The 12,843-nt window shown below is 41.8% G+C and overlaps 1 protein-coding gene across 4 annotated transcripts; it reads right to left on the reverse strand.

Annotated features, from left to right (window-relative positions):
* Window positions 1–6,929: 6,929 nt before the first annotated feature.
* On the reverse strand, window positions 6,930–12,826 carry C13H15orf40 (chromosome 13 C15orf40 homolog). Of its 4 annotated transcripts, none has more exons than XM_071568346.1 (4): window positions 12,169–12,826; window positions 11,241–11,368; window positions 10,530–10,659; window positions 6,930–6,980 (listed from the first exon to the last, which is right to left on the reverse strand). In XM_071568346.1, the coding sequence occupies exons 1-3, from the start codon at window positions 12,626–12,628 to the stop codon at window positions 10,567–10,569; spliced, it is 681 nt and encodes a 226-aa protein (XP_071424447.1). In that variant the 5' UTR covers window positions 12,629–12,826; the 3' UTR covers window positions 6,930–6,980; window positions 10,530–10,566. The 4 variants fall into 4 exon arrangements, with proteins under 4 accessions (XP_071424447.1, XP_071424446.1, XP_071424445.1 ...); XM_071568345.1 differs by lacking the exon at window positions 6,930–6,980 and adding an exon at window positions 9,442–10,340; XM_071568347.1 differs by lacking the exon at window positions 6,930–6,980 and adding an exon at window positions 11,971–12,088 and having other exon boundaries at window positions 9,456–10,659.
* Window positions 12,827–12,843: the final 17 nt, after the last annotated feature.

A 12,843-nucleotide genomic window follows, 5' to 3' on the forward strand; every position in this document is an offset into this window, starting at 1 on the left:
CTCTTTCCCTCTACCTGCTGGAATGCCTCTATACCATCATCCCATCCCTCCATACATAGAACATTTGTAGTTGAGTTTGAGGTTATTTGCGCAGTCCAATTTTAGATGAACTGAGGGACAGATTTTCCACACTTTCCTCTGAAAGCTATTCTCTGAACTTCTGGAGCTCATTGCCAATTCTTTCTTTCTTCTCAATGGTTAAAACCTGGGAGCTCTTCCTCCTCTACACTGTTTAGCATAGCTATGGATTGGTTATTTTGGGACAGCTTTATTGTAGAACAGCATGTGGCATGACCTTATAGTATTTTTGTCTGCACCACTTGGAATAAAAGCAACCTATTCAGAGATCTCAGCTGAGTTCAGGAGAGTCCAGAATTCTTACAGCACCTACTGAAATATCTACTGAGCACCCCTACTATTACTTGCAAGAGACAAGCAGAGTTTAATATGGCAATCTAAGTGAACTACACAAGGGTACCTCAGTTTCAACACCTGAGAGGTTATTAAACAAAATTACTGTAGGTAATAAAAGTCATTGACCCCTCGCTAGGCATTGCCTAGGTGAACACAGATGGGGTGGAGAACACTACAGACTTGAAAACAAGGAAAACAAAGAGTAGAATTTACTTGAATTCCTAGGATTAAGCTGCTGAACAAACCACATCGTTTTCTGTGAGCATAACAGATATAAATATATAGCAACAGTCAGTCCACTGCACATACTGAGAACTTAAACAAATGTTACAATGCATGAAGGATCTCGTGCGTGTAACATCTGCATCGCAACCAGGGTGAGGAAGGGCCACGCTGGGTCTGCTGCTTCCCAGGCTGGCAGTGCCCTGTGTGTCCCTGTGACATTGCCAGCCTGCAGGCACAGCTGAAGAGTGCACAGTTTGGGAACACAGCTGATTATCTGCCAGCAGCTGATAAACTGCACATTCCCATGCAGTAACAGCAAGGCCTTCTATTTTAACTAGCAAAACACTACAGCAGAATCACTGATCTGTAGTTACGATTTTATTTAATTCAGTAAATTGTTTACTTTGTGTCCACATCTTACTCCATTTCCAAGTCAAATTAGCACATCACTTCAGGTTAAGATAAGCAATACATTCTGAATACTGATATAGGACAGAATGTGATTATACTAAACTCAGTTTATAAATCTTCTTCACTGGCTCTGTCAGGAAACTTCACTATACACAAAAGGAAATAAAGGAATAAACCACAGATAGTATACTGAAGAAACAATTAAAATAGGTATTTTAGTTCATATTTGTAGCCTTCTAAGAGCTTTCAAATTTATCTGGCTTTAAATGAACATGATTTTGACTAAAAAAAACCATTTTATCCTTTGTGAAAGGTATTAACAGGAAATTGAAAAGCTGAAGGAAAATGGAATTTCATTGTTCATATTTGTGATGAGCCTCCTCTAACTGTGGTGGGAGAGGTATTTATCATGCATAGCCTGTCCTCCTCTTTGGATGCTGTCTTTCAATTTGGACTGGAAACACTGCGTGTTAGAGGATCATTAACCAGGGTCATGTACATCATCTCTCCCTCACAAATAAACACTGTAAACACTGCAATAGCCACAGACACACTGTATAATCAGGGCCCAATGTAGGCTTTATGGCTCACACAAGACACAGTAGACAGACTAAACTACACAAAAGAAATCTGTTTTTCCCTAAAGCAAGGGCAAGGCAAGGGGTTCACAGCTTCTGCAAGGCCCCTTGGAGCTGGTCCGTCTCATGTGCAAAGCACAGAACCTACAAAGACTCCTCTGGCCCTGGGGGACCCTGCCCCCAAGTCTTAGCACAACCAATTCCATTACCTGGCTTCCAGATGGACAGTGCTCTTATCCCTTGGATTACACAAAGTTCCAAGCACGCGACAGGAGCTTTACCCTGTGAACACATTATGAAAGAAGATGGGAGGCAAATACCACCTTACAGTGGCTGACACAAACCATGATGTAGGGTCTGAGTGTTGTTTCACGGAACAAAGGTCTAGGCCACAGAGCTGTATCACAGACTGCTTTCCCATCTGCACACTCCAAAAAAGTTTGAAACAGTGTCCTAACACTGGCTGCACAGTTTACAAGGCAATCAGATCCCATGGTAAGAGGTACAGAGGTATATGGAAGAATTGCTTTCTTCACAGTTGTATTTCTGTCTCTGGGCACTAAATGCAGTATCTCTATTAAATGCAGCCTTCACAATGCACTACTGAAATTACCCAAAACTAATTTTTGAAACTCAATTAATTTCTGCTAAGTTTCTCCCACATAAACCTGTCTTTTCCATGGCACTCTTGACCTCTAGCATTCTGGAAATCACTTTAGGTTCCTCTTTTTGTCATAAAAGAAAGGAATGCAGTGTCTGCAGTAGCAAAGAAAAGAGAGCAAGATTTTCATCTCCTTCCATGAGCCTCATGATCTACTTTTAAATCTTTTTCCATTACTATTTAATGGTATTATAATTACTGTTAGTCTCTAGTGTTCAGGATAATCACAAAACAAATACAACGTTGATTATGTTCTCATTATTATTTGTATTACAGTGGCAACAAGAGACTTGGAACTTTACCAGAGGAACAGAGGAATATGCATCTCCAGGAACCCACATCTAATCTAGAATGGGAATTTGTAGGTTATTACAAACGCAAAAAACAGGGGAAAGGGACAAAACACAGAGGTTGCCATACCTAGTTTATATGCTCATATTTGCTTACTTTAGAAGCCTGACATTTTTCTTCCAAAAAGGTTCTGTCCTTCACAAAATTGGACACATACAGATATAGGATAATATACAACATACAAGATAACCAGCAGTCCTATTCTCTACAATTGGCTCAAACCTTATTGTTTAGGACAATCTCTCCACTGAAATCCTCAAAAGCAGCTATCTCCCTGCTGCCACTCCAACATTCACGACAGTCTGGATAGTTCATTCTCTGCTGCCAACCCTCCCTCCAGTCCCACTTTTTTTGTTGCAAATAAGAAATCACAGATTTATTTATCCTCTAAAACTGTGGGCTGTATTTATCCTCCAAAATTGAACAGGCATGTAGCAGTAGACCAAAGGCCCCTTTGTGGAGAAAGCATATAATTTGGAAGACAGACACACGGGTGTCTCTTCTGCTCAGTGCTGGTCTCAGACAGCAAGGCAAAGGAAAGTGCTTGATTTACTCTCTCACATACTACACTGTCAAGTGAGTCAGTTAATCAGAAGACCTGATTTAAGCATTCCCAGGTGATTTCACTTGAACTGTGAAGTGTCATCCTCTTTTGGTATTTGTACTTTTGCAACAGTGAGAATTTATACAGCAGAGGGACCAGGTCTGAAATTCATAGATGAATGGTGCCAGTGAGGGGTATGAATTTCTCCAAGTTCAAATTTGTCTCTAATTAGATTCTTAATGCTTCCTTTCTGGACACAGAAATAGAATAATGTGTCTTGTATTTTGAAACAATTTTTAATACAGTCCACAGTTCTCCTCCCCTGCAGAGCCAACTCACCATATCCACTCACCTGAAGGAGCATTTCTGGCAGCAGCTTCTCCTGCTGCCAAGGGCTGGAGGTTGGGCTCCCAGGGCTGCCAATTCAGCGTAATGGAAACCTGTGGGAGATCTCACAATGCTTTGGACAAAGCTCTGCAGATCAGGCAAGACCCTGGGAGCTGCAGTTGGCTGACTCTGGTGTCAAAGAGATGTGCCAGCCTCTCACAGCAATTACAAAGTGTTAGTCCTGCCTTGCTGTGAGGGGTAGTAATAGTTCAGTCACCAAAATGTAAAAATACTGGCAAGATGTGGCTGCCTCTGTAGAATCAATTCACTTAAATGAGATGGGAAGGCAGAATAGATGAAATGCTTATGAGCAACTCACCAACCTTTCCATCTGAAAGAGTATTTTAACCCACACAACTCTCAACACCAGCCACATCAATAGATGATCTTTCCATATTATGCATCCATGGCCCTCACATGAACCTTTAATTTCAGAAGATGAATGTTTCCTTCCAGAAAATTTCAGATTGACATTTAAGGGCTCAGGAGTCACACTAAGAAGGTCACAGGTAATATCCTTTTTCACCTAGATTCACAGATTGCAAGTAAAAAATAACTGTGAAAGTTATACTGCAAATTATTAGATTTACAGTCTTTCAAAGCCTGACAGTTTTTTCCCCCATTCGACTTGAGTGCTAAACAGCAGAGCAGGTGCCAAAAACATCTAGAGCCTATCACATCCTCTATTCTGTGCATCATCCTTCCCTGCAGAGCTTAGAAGGACATGCAGCAAATACTTCCAAGAAGCCAAGCAAAATTGCTCCTAGCCCAATAAATTAATCTTTGATTAACAAATTGTTTCCTTTCCCTCCCCTCCCAATCCCCATGTTTTACTTTCTTTATTTTTTGATTTTAGTAGTTCCCCTATTATGCAAAACCAGGAATCAAATAAGCAAGGTCTGTTTCTTTTGAGAGTTTAATCAAGGTACCTCACACTGGATAACCACAGGGCAAAGCCTAAAACCCAGCCTGAAAGTAGCTAAGGTTTGAAAATGAACTAACAGGAATTGCTTATTTAAGTTTGTAAGTCCAAGTGTGTAAAACTTGAAGCCCTTGAGTAAATCTCTCTCCAGGTAAAAAGACCAAGTAGGTTCACTGAAGTGAGCAGAAATTATATGCAGCTGAGAAACCAAAGGTTTCCTATAGAAAGGTTGTTAAACACCATTTTGCATAAAACATGCTCTAGTGGAACTTTTTTTTTTACAGCCTTGTGACATGAAGAGTGACACAGACAATGTTCTGTTTCTTGTGGAGGCCGACCTTACAGCACCATCAGAGGAAAAACAAGTACAGTGAGACTTGCAACGACAGCCCCATTAAGCTGGCAAAAAGTCTTGTGGCAAGCTCTGGTACTACACATTCTTTTTGTCTTTAGATGTGTGACATGTGTACCAACACCTCTTCTGACACTCACTTTACTTATTCTTGCTTATTTAAGATTTATATACTTTTCAAACAACTGAAAACTGTCTTTAATTAGATCTGACACCTTCTCTGCTGTTACATACACAGGTATACTGAAAGACAGGCCTAGCCTTGCATCCATAATTTAACAACAGCTCTTATCAAATTAATGTATTCAGATGTTCTATTTTCACATTTATCTTTTGCCAGAAATATTGCCTGGCCTGGTATTAAATAAAGAAAAAAATTATTCTAGCTAAAATGTGACAACAATCACAGCAAACAGAAGTCATACACTTTGAAAACATCATTATCAGTGGTCACCTTTTAAAAATATTTAACAAAAACCTCCTGGGTCTGCTTTAGCAGCTGAAACTGAACACAGCAAAGAAGTGGCTGAGCAGAATCAGACATTCTCATTAAGTGAAATTAGCCAAGTGCAATTTGCCTGGCTGGTTCCCTCCATGTATTAGCATTTATATTCGGCCAGTGATGATCTTAATCAGGTTTTTCAAACAAAAAGAAAAAATCTCCCCCAAACCCATAAACTATCAGGTTTATTAGTAACAGTTTGTGCTTCCATTGTCAAAAGGCAGTTAAGAAACTGAAGAAAATTGTCTGCTTAGAAATGTATCTCAGTAGCAAAGAATAATCTTTGCTCATAGCAAGAACATGACCTCACATATGTGCTGGATGATTGATGTCAGACATACTGAAGACAAAAGGAGACACTTCATTAAAGGGCAAATGCCAGGAGGCTACATAGAGCTGCCACAAGGCCTCAACAGAGGGGACAGGTTTGCCCACTGGTTGCAAAGATTGTATCATAAGGTCTTTTCCCTCCTTCCACAATGAATGCACCTCAAAGAGCTGTCAGGCCCAAAAAACAGAAAAAGAAATGCAGTGGCATCTAAGGATAAGAGAGTCAACAACAATGCTGATGTGACAAAGAGAGGAAACAACCCCAGAGAGCCTGGTCCTGCTGGAGGCACTTCCCTGAAATAACAGCAGCAGAACTGAATGTGAGAGGCAGCAAGAGGGCACAGGAACACAGGGCCCAGATGTGGCAGGCAGGTGGCTGAGCATGTGTGGTGGTATCGCTATCAAATGTAACCCCACAGGCCACCTGAGCAGCAGAAGAAAAGCAGAAAACTCTGTGGATTTTTTTAAGACAAGCTATGGAAATTAGCATTGGTTAAAAGAAAAAGCTTCCATGAAATAGCTTGTTTTATAAAATTCAACTTGGCAATGCCCCTATCAGACAGCTGGGCACCAAGTATGTCCTAACATGCATTGAGAGCTCTGAAATTTGTTTAAGTTATGCCTCAATGCATATGGTTTGCAAAGCACTACAGCAACAAAACGTGGCCAAAGGAACAGCATATGCTGCAGCCCCTCCCCTGTGCACTGCACACCTGGGTGTCAGAAAAAAGGTAACTTAATGACAATCACCCCAGAATTACAGTTTGTTATTCCAGTTATTCTCTTAAGGCAGACAACTGCTTTACCTGAGCAGCATGAAATGAGGCTTTGACCCTCTGTTGTTCTTTTTCTTTTTTCCCGGGGTCTATGGTTAACTGCCCTCCTTACAGCGTGTTTCTATAGTGACCAACTGCTAAACTGATCCTCAATATATTTTCCTTTCCACCTGCCATACTTCAGACTTGGAAACTCAAAACGTTATTTAAACATTCTGAACACTTACCCTCAGGCTGCAGTAAGATGCTATGGTGGGCCACTTCATCACTCCAACTTCCCCAGCTTTTGAAACAATGCAAGACCAAATAAATGCTGCATTTATAGATAAAAGAAAGTTGTTCTGGCTCAGTAAATATTACTTGAAAAGCTAATACATAAAGGACCAGTAAGAAACAAATTTCCAGTACCTCACAGAAGTATCAAGACTCTTCCTTTCAGGCAGGTATTTCATTTCTTCAGCAGCTTTTTGACTGTTTATTGTGCCTCAGTTATATTAACAGCACTCTGCCTCAAGTGCAGCCCCTTCCTAGAGAATAATAACCAGGGCAGGTTTTACATGAGGGTAAAAGCACTGTGTTCCCAGAAGGAGACAGGGGAGCCTATTTTTGTAACAGCCAATATGGCAATGAATCATCCTCCAGAGATAGAGACTAAAAGCATTAAGAGAATACAGTAGGTTGAAGGGAAAAAAATTAAAAACTCAGCTGTTCAAGTTTTATATATGCAAATGAACATTGTGAGAGGGGAAACAGTGAGATGTGAGGTACTAAGCAGGAACATCAGGTGTATCTATCTTCCTAGAAGCTGAAAAAGGAAGATATTAAACTGTGCTTTCTGCTAAATTGCTGCTGCCAGTTATTGACAAAGTTGTCAATTATCCAGGGTTATTTAGACTGATGATACCTGAAGAAATGGGGATTTAGAAACACTTGGGACTGAGATAGGAATGTGCTGCAGATGATAAATGGAGTGGATTGAAAGTAAAAGAGCAAAGAGACCAGTTTCAGAGGGTATAATTAAATATCCTTAATTAGCATATTAAAGTACTGCAGTGAAGCCATATACCTACTTTCAAAGCTGATTTTTGAAAATAAATGTAACTGAGTGGATGAAAGGCTTAAGAACCTTCTACACCATAAGACTTGCATAGAACATATTTGGATAACTTCTATTTTGCTAATGTTTAAACAACTTAATTATATTTCAAAAAATGCACTGACTGCCCAGGTCTGCAAGCAGCAAGGTATTAACTCACCATTAGACAGTTTTTACTGAAATTGTTCAGACCACGCATCAGGGAAAGAGGACAGTGCTTGAGTCAATAGTAGGATTTCAAGTAATTGAGTAATCACATAGCTTAATGCACAAGGATAAGGCAGGGGCAAGAAGTAAAAGGAGAATAGCAACTGGCACCACAATGGTTTTAAATTGGTCTAGGAACAAGAGTATTTTGAGGCAGGATTTGAAAAGTGTTTTGAAATTCTTGGATGAAGCTTCTTACAGTATCACAAAGCTGTGCTCTGTTAAAAACATACTCTGCTGGAGTAAGGGATATTTGCTACAATTTTCTCAACAAAATGAAAGACATTTCACAGGGGTCATGAAGAGACAGTTGACAGGTTAGGATTTCAATGCAAGACTTGAAGGAGCTAGGCCTAAATCACAGATTTGGCACTGATGTGTTTAGTCGCACAAGTTGCTTAACTCTTCTCTACCTCACTATTGATACACAATGGACCTGCAGTCCCTGCCTCCCAGGCATTTCAACAGGATACGTATCTCCACAATCAAGATATTAGGGATGTGATTGGAAGATTGCATGAAATACGATGATATAAGAGGCTCTCAGATATTATATATGGCAACACCCCAGTGTTATTTATACTACAATTCTAAAATACTTTTGGTTACTTTTATTTAATAAAATTCTCTGTTCTCAGCATGTAAGGGCTTTATTTGTCACACTACTACTTCTCAAGCTTTCACTGATTAGGAAAAACAGAAGCAGAATGGCAGCTGAAGGTGTTTAGGAAATGTGAGGCTGCCAAAGCAGAAGCTAACAAAGCCTAGGCAGAACATGCTGACAAGACAGAGAGGGAACTGATAGATTAAACTGGTTACTGTAGATAATCATAATTGAAGACCTATGTACTTTAGAGACTGTACCTGCCCACCCAGCCCCTCCTCAGTCTGTGTCTGAAGCCACCAGAAAGTGTAATACATTACTTCAATAGAGTATATAATCTATCTAATGTAACACATGGTATGAGCTTCCAAAGAAATCTTTATAATGGCTGTTGTAGCATCCAACTTCAAATAAAACTTAAAAATACAGAATTCCTTAGTCCTTTTATTGCTGTTTTCTAAGGTTAGGAAATGACAAAAAACCCAACAAGAACAGACCAGTTGCCTTGGTTTTTCTGCAAGACACGGTTCCCCTCTGCTGGGCAAGAGCAGATGTAACAGCAGAGAGCTGTGAACCAAAGCTGATGGAACAGCAAAATGAAACCAGACTGTTCAGACTGAAAAGAGGAGTAAGGAAAGACTTTGAGGCAATGTATGAGCCCAAATGCCTGAGAAAATAAGGGGCCCAGGTGCAAACCATTTAACAAACACCATTCAGATCTTAGACTTATTTCTTGAAACGCCATCCAAACAAGAAAGTATCATTTTTCATTACATCTTTAAAATGAGCTGAAGGAGCTGTCATCTTGACAAACGCCAGTTCTCTAACTCCAGAAACAACTGCTGCAATATTTAGGATAAGAGCAAGCAGAAAGAATTTCCTAAGGCAAAAGACTTTTGTCTGTGAAAAGCTAAATTATGAGCGATGAAGTCTGCACTGTGTGAAGCTGGTAAAGAAATTTTGTTGTAACTTATGCATTGTTTCTAAGAGAAGGTATGACAAACCTTAAGCAAACCTTAAAGATTGCTTGTATTTTTTACTTTAGGCATTACATTTAGATATATTTTAATATGGTCACCACAGGATAAAGACAGGACAATTTCAGACATCAGCAATGATGCAGATGAAAAAGCAAACTCTACCAGAGACATGTGTGGTATCACATACTTTTTTGAGAATGACAAGTTAAATCTTACTCTGACCTCTGAAGCATGATAAAGAGAGAAGTTCAGCTTTCTTCTGACTAGCCCTGAAACTGGAGTATAGTTGCCCATTTTGTTTCAGAGTTCTTGTTCCACTCTGCAAATGCCTTTGCTCACTTCTCTAGAGGTTGGAATACTACTTGCTTTTAAATCAAGGACAGATTTCAAAAAGCCACATTTCAGAGTAACATAAATGACTTCCAGGAAACAATTTTTTGGTAAAAATACAAACACAAGTTTAATATTTTTCCCCTTTTTGTTAAAAAGTCATTGTACTTGACATACAATTGGCAAAGATATATATATATATATATATGTATTTACATGATCGTATCTCTACTTTGAAGGGAACTAATTACAGACTGTTACAAAGTGACACCAGGTGTGCAATTACTGGGTTCTGCATTGGTTTTTCATACTGAAAACTTCTGGGTTTGTTTCAGTTGTTCACATGATTCTGCTTGTAGCTTGCCTGTGTGATCAACAAGAGCCCATTGGCTTCAAATACCTCTATTTTACATGTCTCTAAGTGCCCACAGTGCAAAGCTGGACTGAGTACCTGCCAGGAGATACCAAAGAGGATGTTCTTCTGAGGTCTTTACCATTCAGACTCGTTCTTTTGTACCACTTTTCACATGGATCCCTGTCACTCCAAGCCTTTCAGTTTGTTAACCAAAGTTTGTTTCACTAAAGAAACAAGTTTTCCAAACCATTTGTTTAGGAACCAGGAAAGAGGACAAATCTTACCAACAGGAAACTCTCCAGAGCAGAAGAAAGTCTGCAGTGACAGAAACAGATACAGAGCCTCAGTAAAGGCAAGTTTTGCTGTCCAAACCTACCCAAAACCTTCAATTATACAGCAGCTATATTTACAAAGGAGTAAGAGGGGAAAAGTAACTTTTCTGTAGTCATTACCCACATTCTCAACAGCACCGCATTGTGTAGGAAAGACTATCAGTCTGTTTACCAAGATGCATTGTCCCATTTCCTGCTCTTGTTTTAGGTCAACTGGAAGCTTCTTTTTTCAGTTTTTCTAAAATCTCATCTGGTGTCATTGATACCAAAATCTTCACCACTTTGTCACGTGATTTACCACCCTGGTTTAGACAAACACAAAAAAACCATCATTCAGAGAATCACTCTTGAAGGCAGGAAAACGGTGCTATTGATAAAATGCTGATACACAAATCAAGCAGTTTACCCATGATTCAGGGAAAACAAGCCTCAAATATTTGCAACACAGTAATCAATTCATTGATCACACTGCCATCTACCACTATCCATTAAAAGATTGCTAAAACTACTGTGCTAAACCAACAGATAAAAAAAAAAACACCCACCATTTTTATTGTGCTCTTCTGCTCATAAACTATAAATGAAAATGGCTGGAAAGACTGGCTTTAAGTAAAATGAGTTAATAAAAGAAATTATTTATTCAGTGCACTGAATAAAACAGTTTCCACTTGCCAAAGTCAGGAAGTGTAAATTCTAAATAGAGAAACAATTCTTCCTATGCTAGGTTTGTTCTCAATGAATCATTCTGTTAAGTCGACTAAACACCTTTGTCAAGTGTCTTTCAGATTGAAGTTGGAGAACAGTTCCCTGCACTTAATGTGTAAGTTTCACATTCTGGAATTTCAACTGCAGTAGAAAAAACTGAAACAAAAGAAGGAAGTACCTTCTCTAAAATAACGTCACTCTTCCTCACTTCTAGCACCTTAGAGAGGTAGCGACACAGCTCTGCATTTGCCTCCCCTTCAGACGGAGGTGCAGCAATAGCTACACCTACTGCCTCAGTTGTCACATCTGTAACAGATATTTTAAGCATTTTACCCTCTAAATATTCAAACAATCTTTTGTTTCCTAAAAGGCAATGTTTATGCTTTCACAGACATTTTAATTCAAAAACAAATAAATGTACAGATTAGCAGATACTGACATTTTCACTCTTCATAAATTCCCTTAACTACTGGCCAGAACAATCAAAGATAACTTCTGACACTGGTTAATCAGTGGGCCATCATTCGGTCTCACACACGCTGCGTGTGAAAGTTCCAGTGTGTGCACGGACAAGGCCCGGGCTGGAGAGGGAGAACTTTTACTAGACCGAGCTTTTAAGGTTCTAATAAAACCGCACAGACTCTTGGCACACTAAACCACTGATGCCAAACTGCGGCCGAACAAGTGTGTTGGCTGTTCTCTTTTAATTAAAAAATCAAAATTTAGCCCGCGCTCGCCACACTCCCCAGCGCTGCCGCGCCCGAGCTGCTCCCGGAGCGCGGCCCTTCTCCCTCGTTTCGCGGCAGGCTTTGGGTTCCGCCCGTGCCCATCCCACGGACAGAGATGCGGCGCCCCCAGCCCGGGCAAACCCGCGGGACCCCCGGCGGGGCCCAGGCCCGCAGACCCACCTGTGACGGCGCTGCAGCGGGCGCCGGGCTTGGCTCGCACCGCCACCCGCACGGAGCCCCCGCCCGCCGCCACCACCGGCCCCGCCGCGGCCGCCGCGCCCTTGGCGGCCTCTTTGCCCTGAAACACAGGAACAGGGGCCGTCACCGAGGGCACCACCCGCCCCTTCCCCTTCTCTCCCTGCCCCTCCCCGCCCGCACCTTCCTGGGCATGGCCCCACCGCCCCGCACCGGCGCTGACAACACCCGGCGGAACGCGCAGAACGCCGGCATGGCCGGGGCGGCCCTTCCCACAGCGCCCGGCCCGCCCCGCCGCGCCTGCGCGCTCCGCCGCGGCCGCTCCCTGTGCCCGGGATCCGGACCCGGCCCGGGGCTCTCCGTGTACCCGAAGTCGCGGTGTCCGGGCCGGGCCCGTCCGTGTGTCCGGGATCCGTGCCCGGGCCGGGTCTGTCTGTATGTCCGGGATCCGTGCCCGGGAGCGCCGTGCCGTCCGGGTCTCTCCAGGGGCCCGGGATCCCGGCTCCGGCTCCTCCCAGCCCGTCCCAGTCGGCAACGCTTCCAGGGAACAGCGAGGGCAGGGTCTGCACAGAGCTGAGGGTCTGACGGACACTTGTTCTACACGGGGCCTTTTGAGACCCAAAACCTGCGTGACCTTCCCCATTCACAGCGAGGAAAGAAGGAAGTTTTCTTACTCTTCTGCATTCTCAAATTACTACTTTAGTATAATCTGGGAAAGGGCACAGGTCTTTGTACATGAGGACATTCTACTACTACAGAGTACATACTGCAAGACACTGAATAATATATACATACAGCACTGGCACCAAGTTACTGTGTGCAATCTGTGAAACTAGTTTGCACACAAATAATCCTTAG

Source organism: Pithys albifrons, chromosome 13 (genome assembly GCF_047495875.1).
Source record: "Pithys albifrons albifrons isolate INPA30051 chromosome 13, PitAlb_v1, whole genome shotgun sequence".
NCBI classification, from domain to species: Eukaryota; Metazoa; Chordata; class Aves; order Passeriformes; family Thamnophilidae; genus Pithys; species Pithys albifrons.

Excerpts from the sequence above, each read along its gene's own strand:
- C13H15orf40 (XM_071568346.1), bottom strand. The coding sequence starts at position 12,628 with ATGGGGAAGGTCACGCAGGTTTTGGGTCTCAAAAGGCCCCGTGTAGAA. Across the intron at positions 11,369-12,168 it reads GTGGGGCCATGCCCAGGAAG|ATGTGACAACTGAGGCAGTA; the intron begins GTGCGGGCGGGG and ends TATCTGTTACAG. Across the intron at positions 10,660-11,240 it reads GTGACGTTATTTTAGAGAAG|GGTGGTAAATCACGTGACAA; the intron begins GTACTTCCTTCT and ends TGTCTAAACCAG.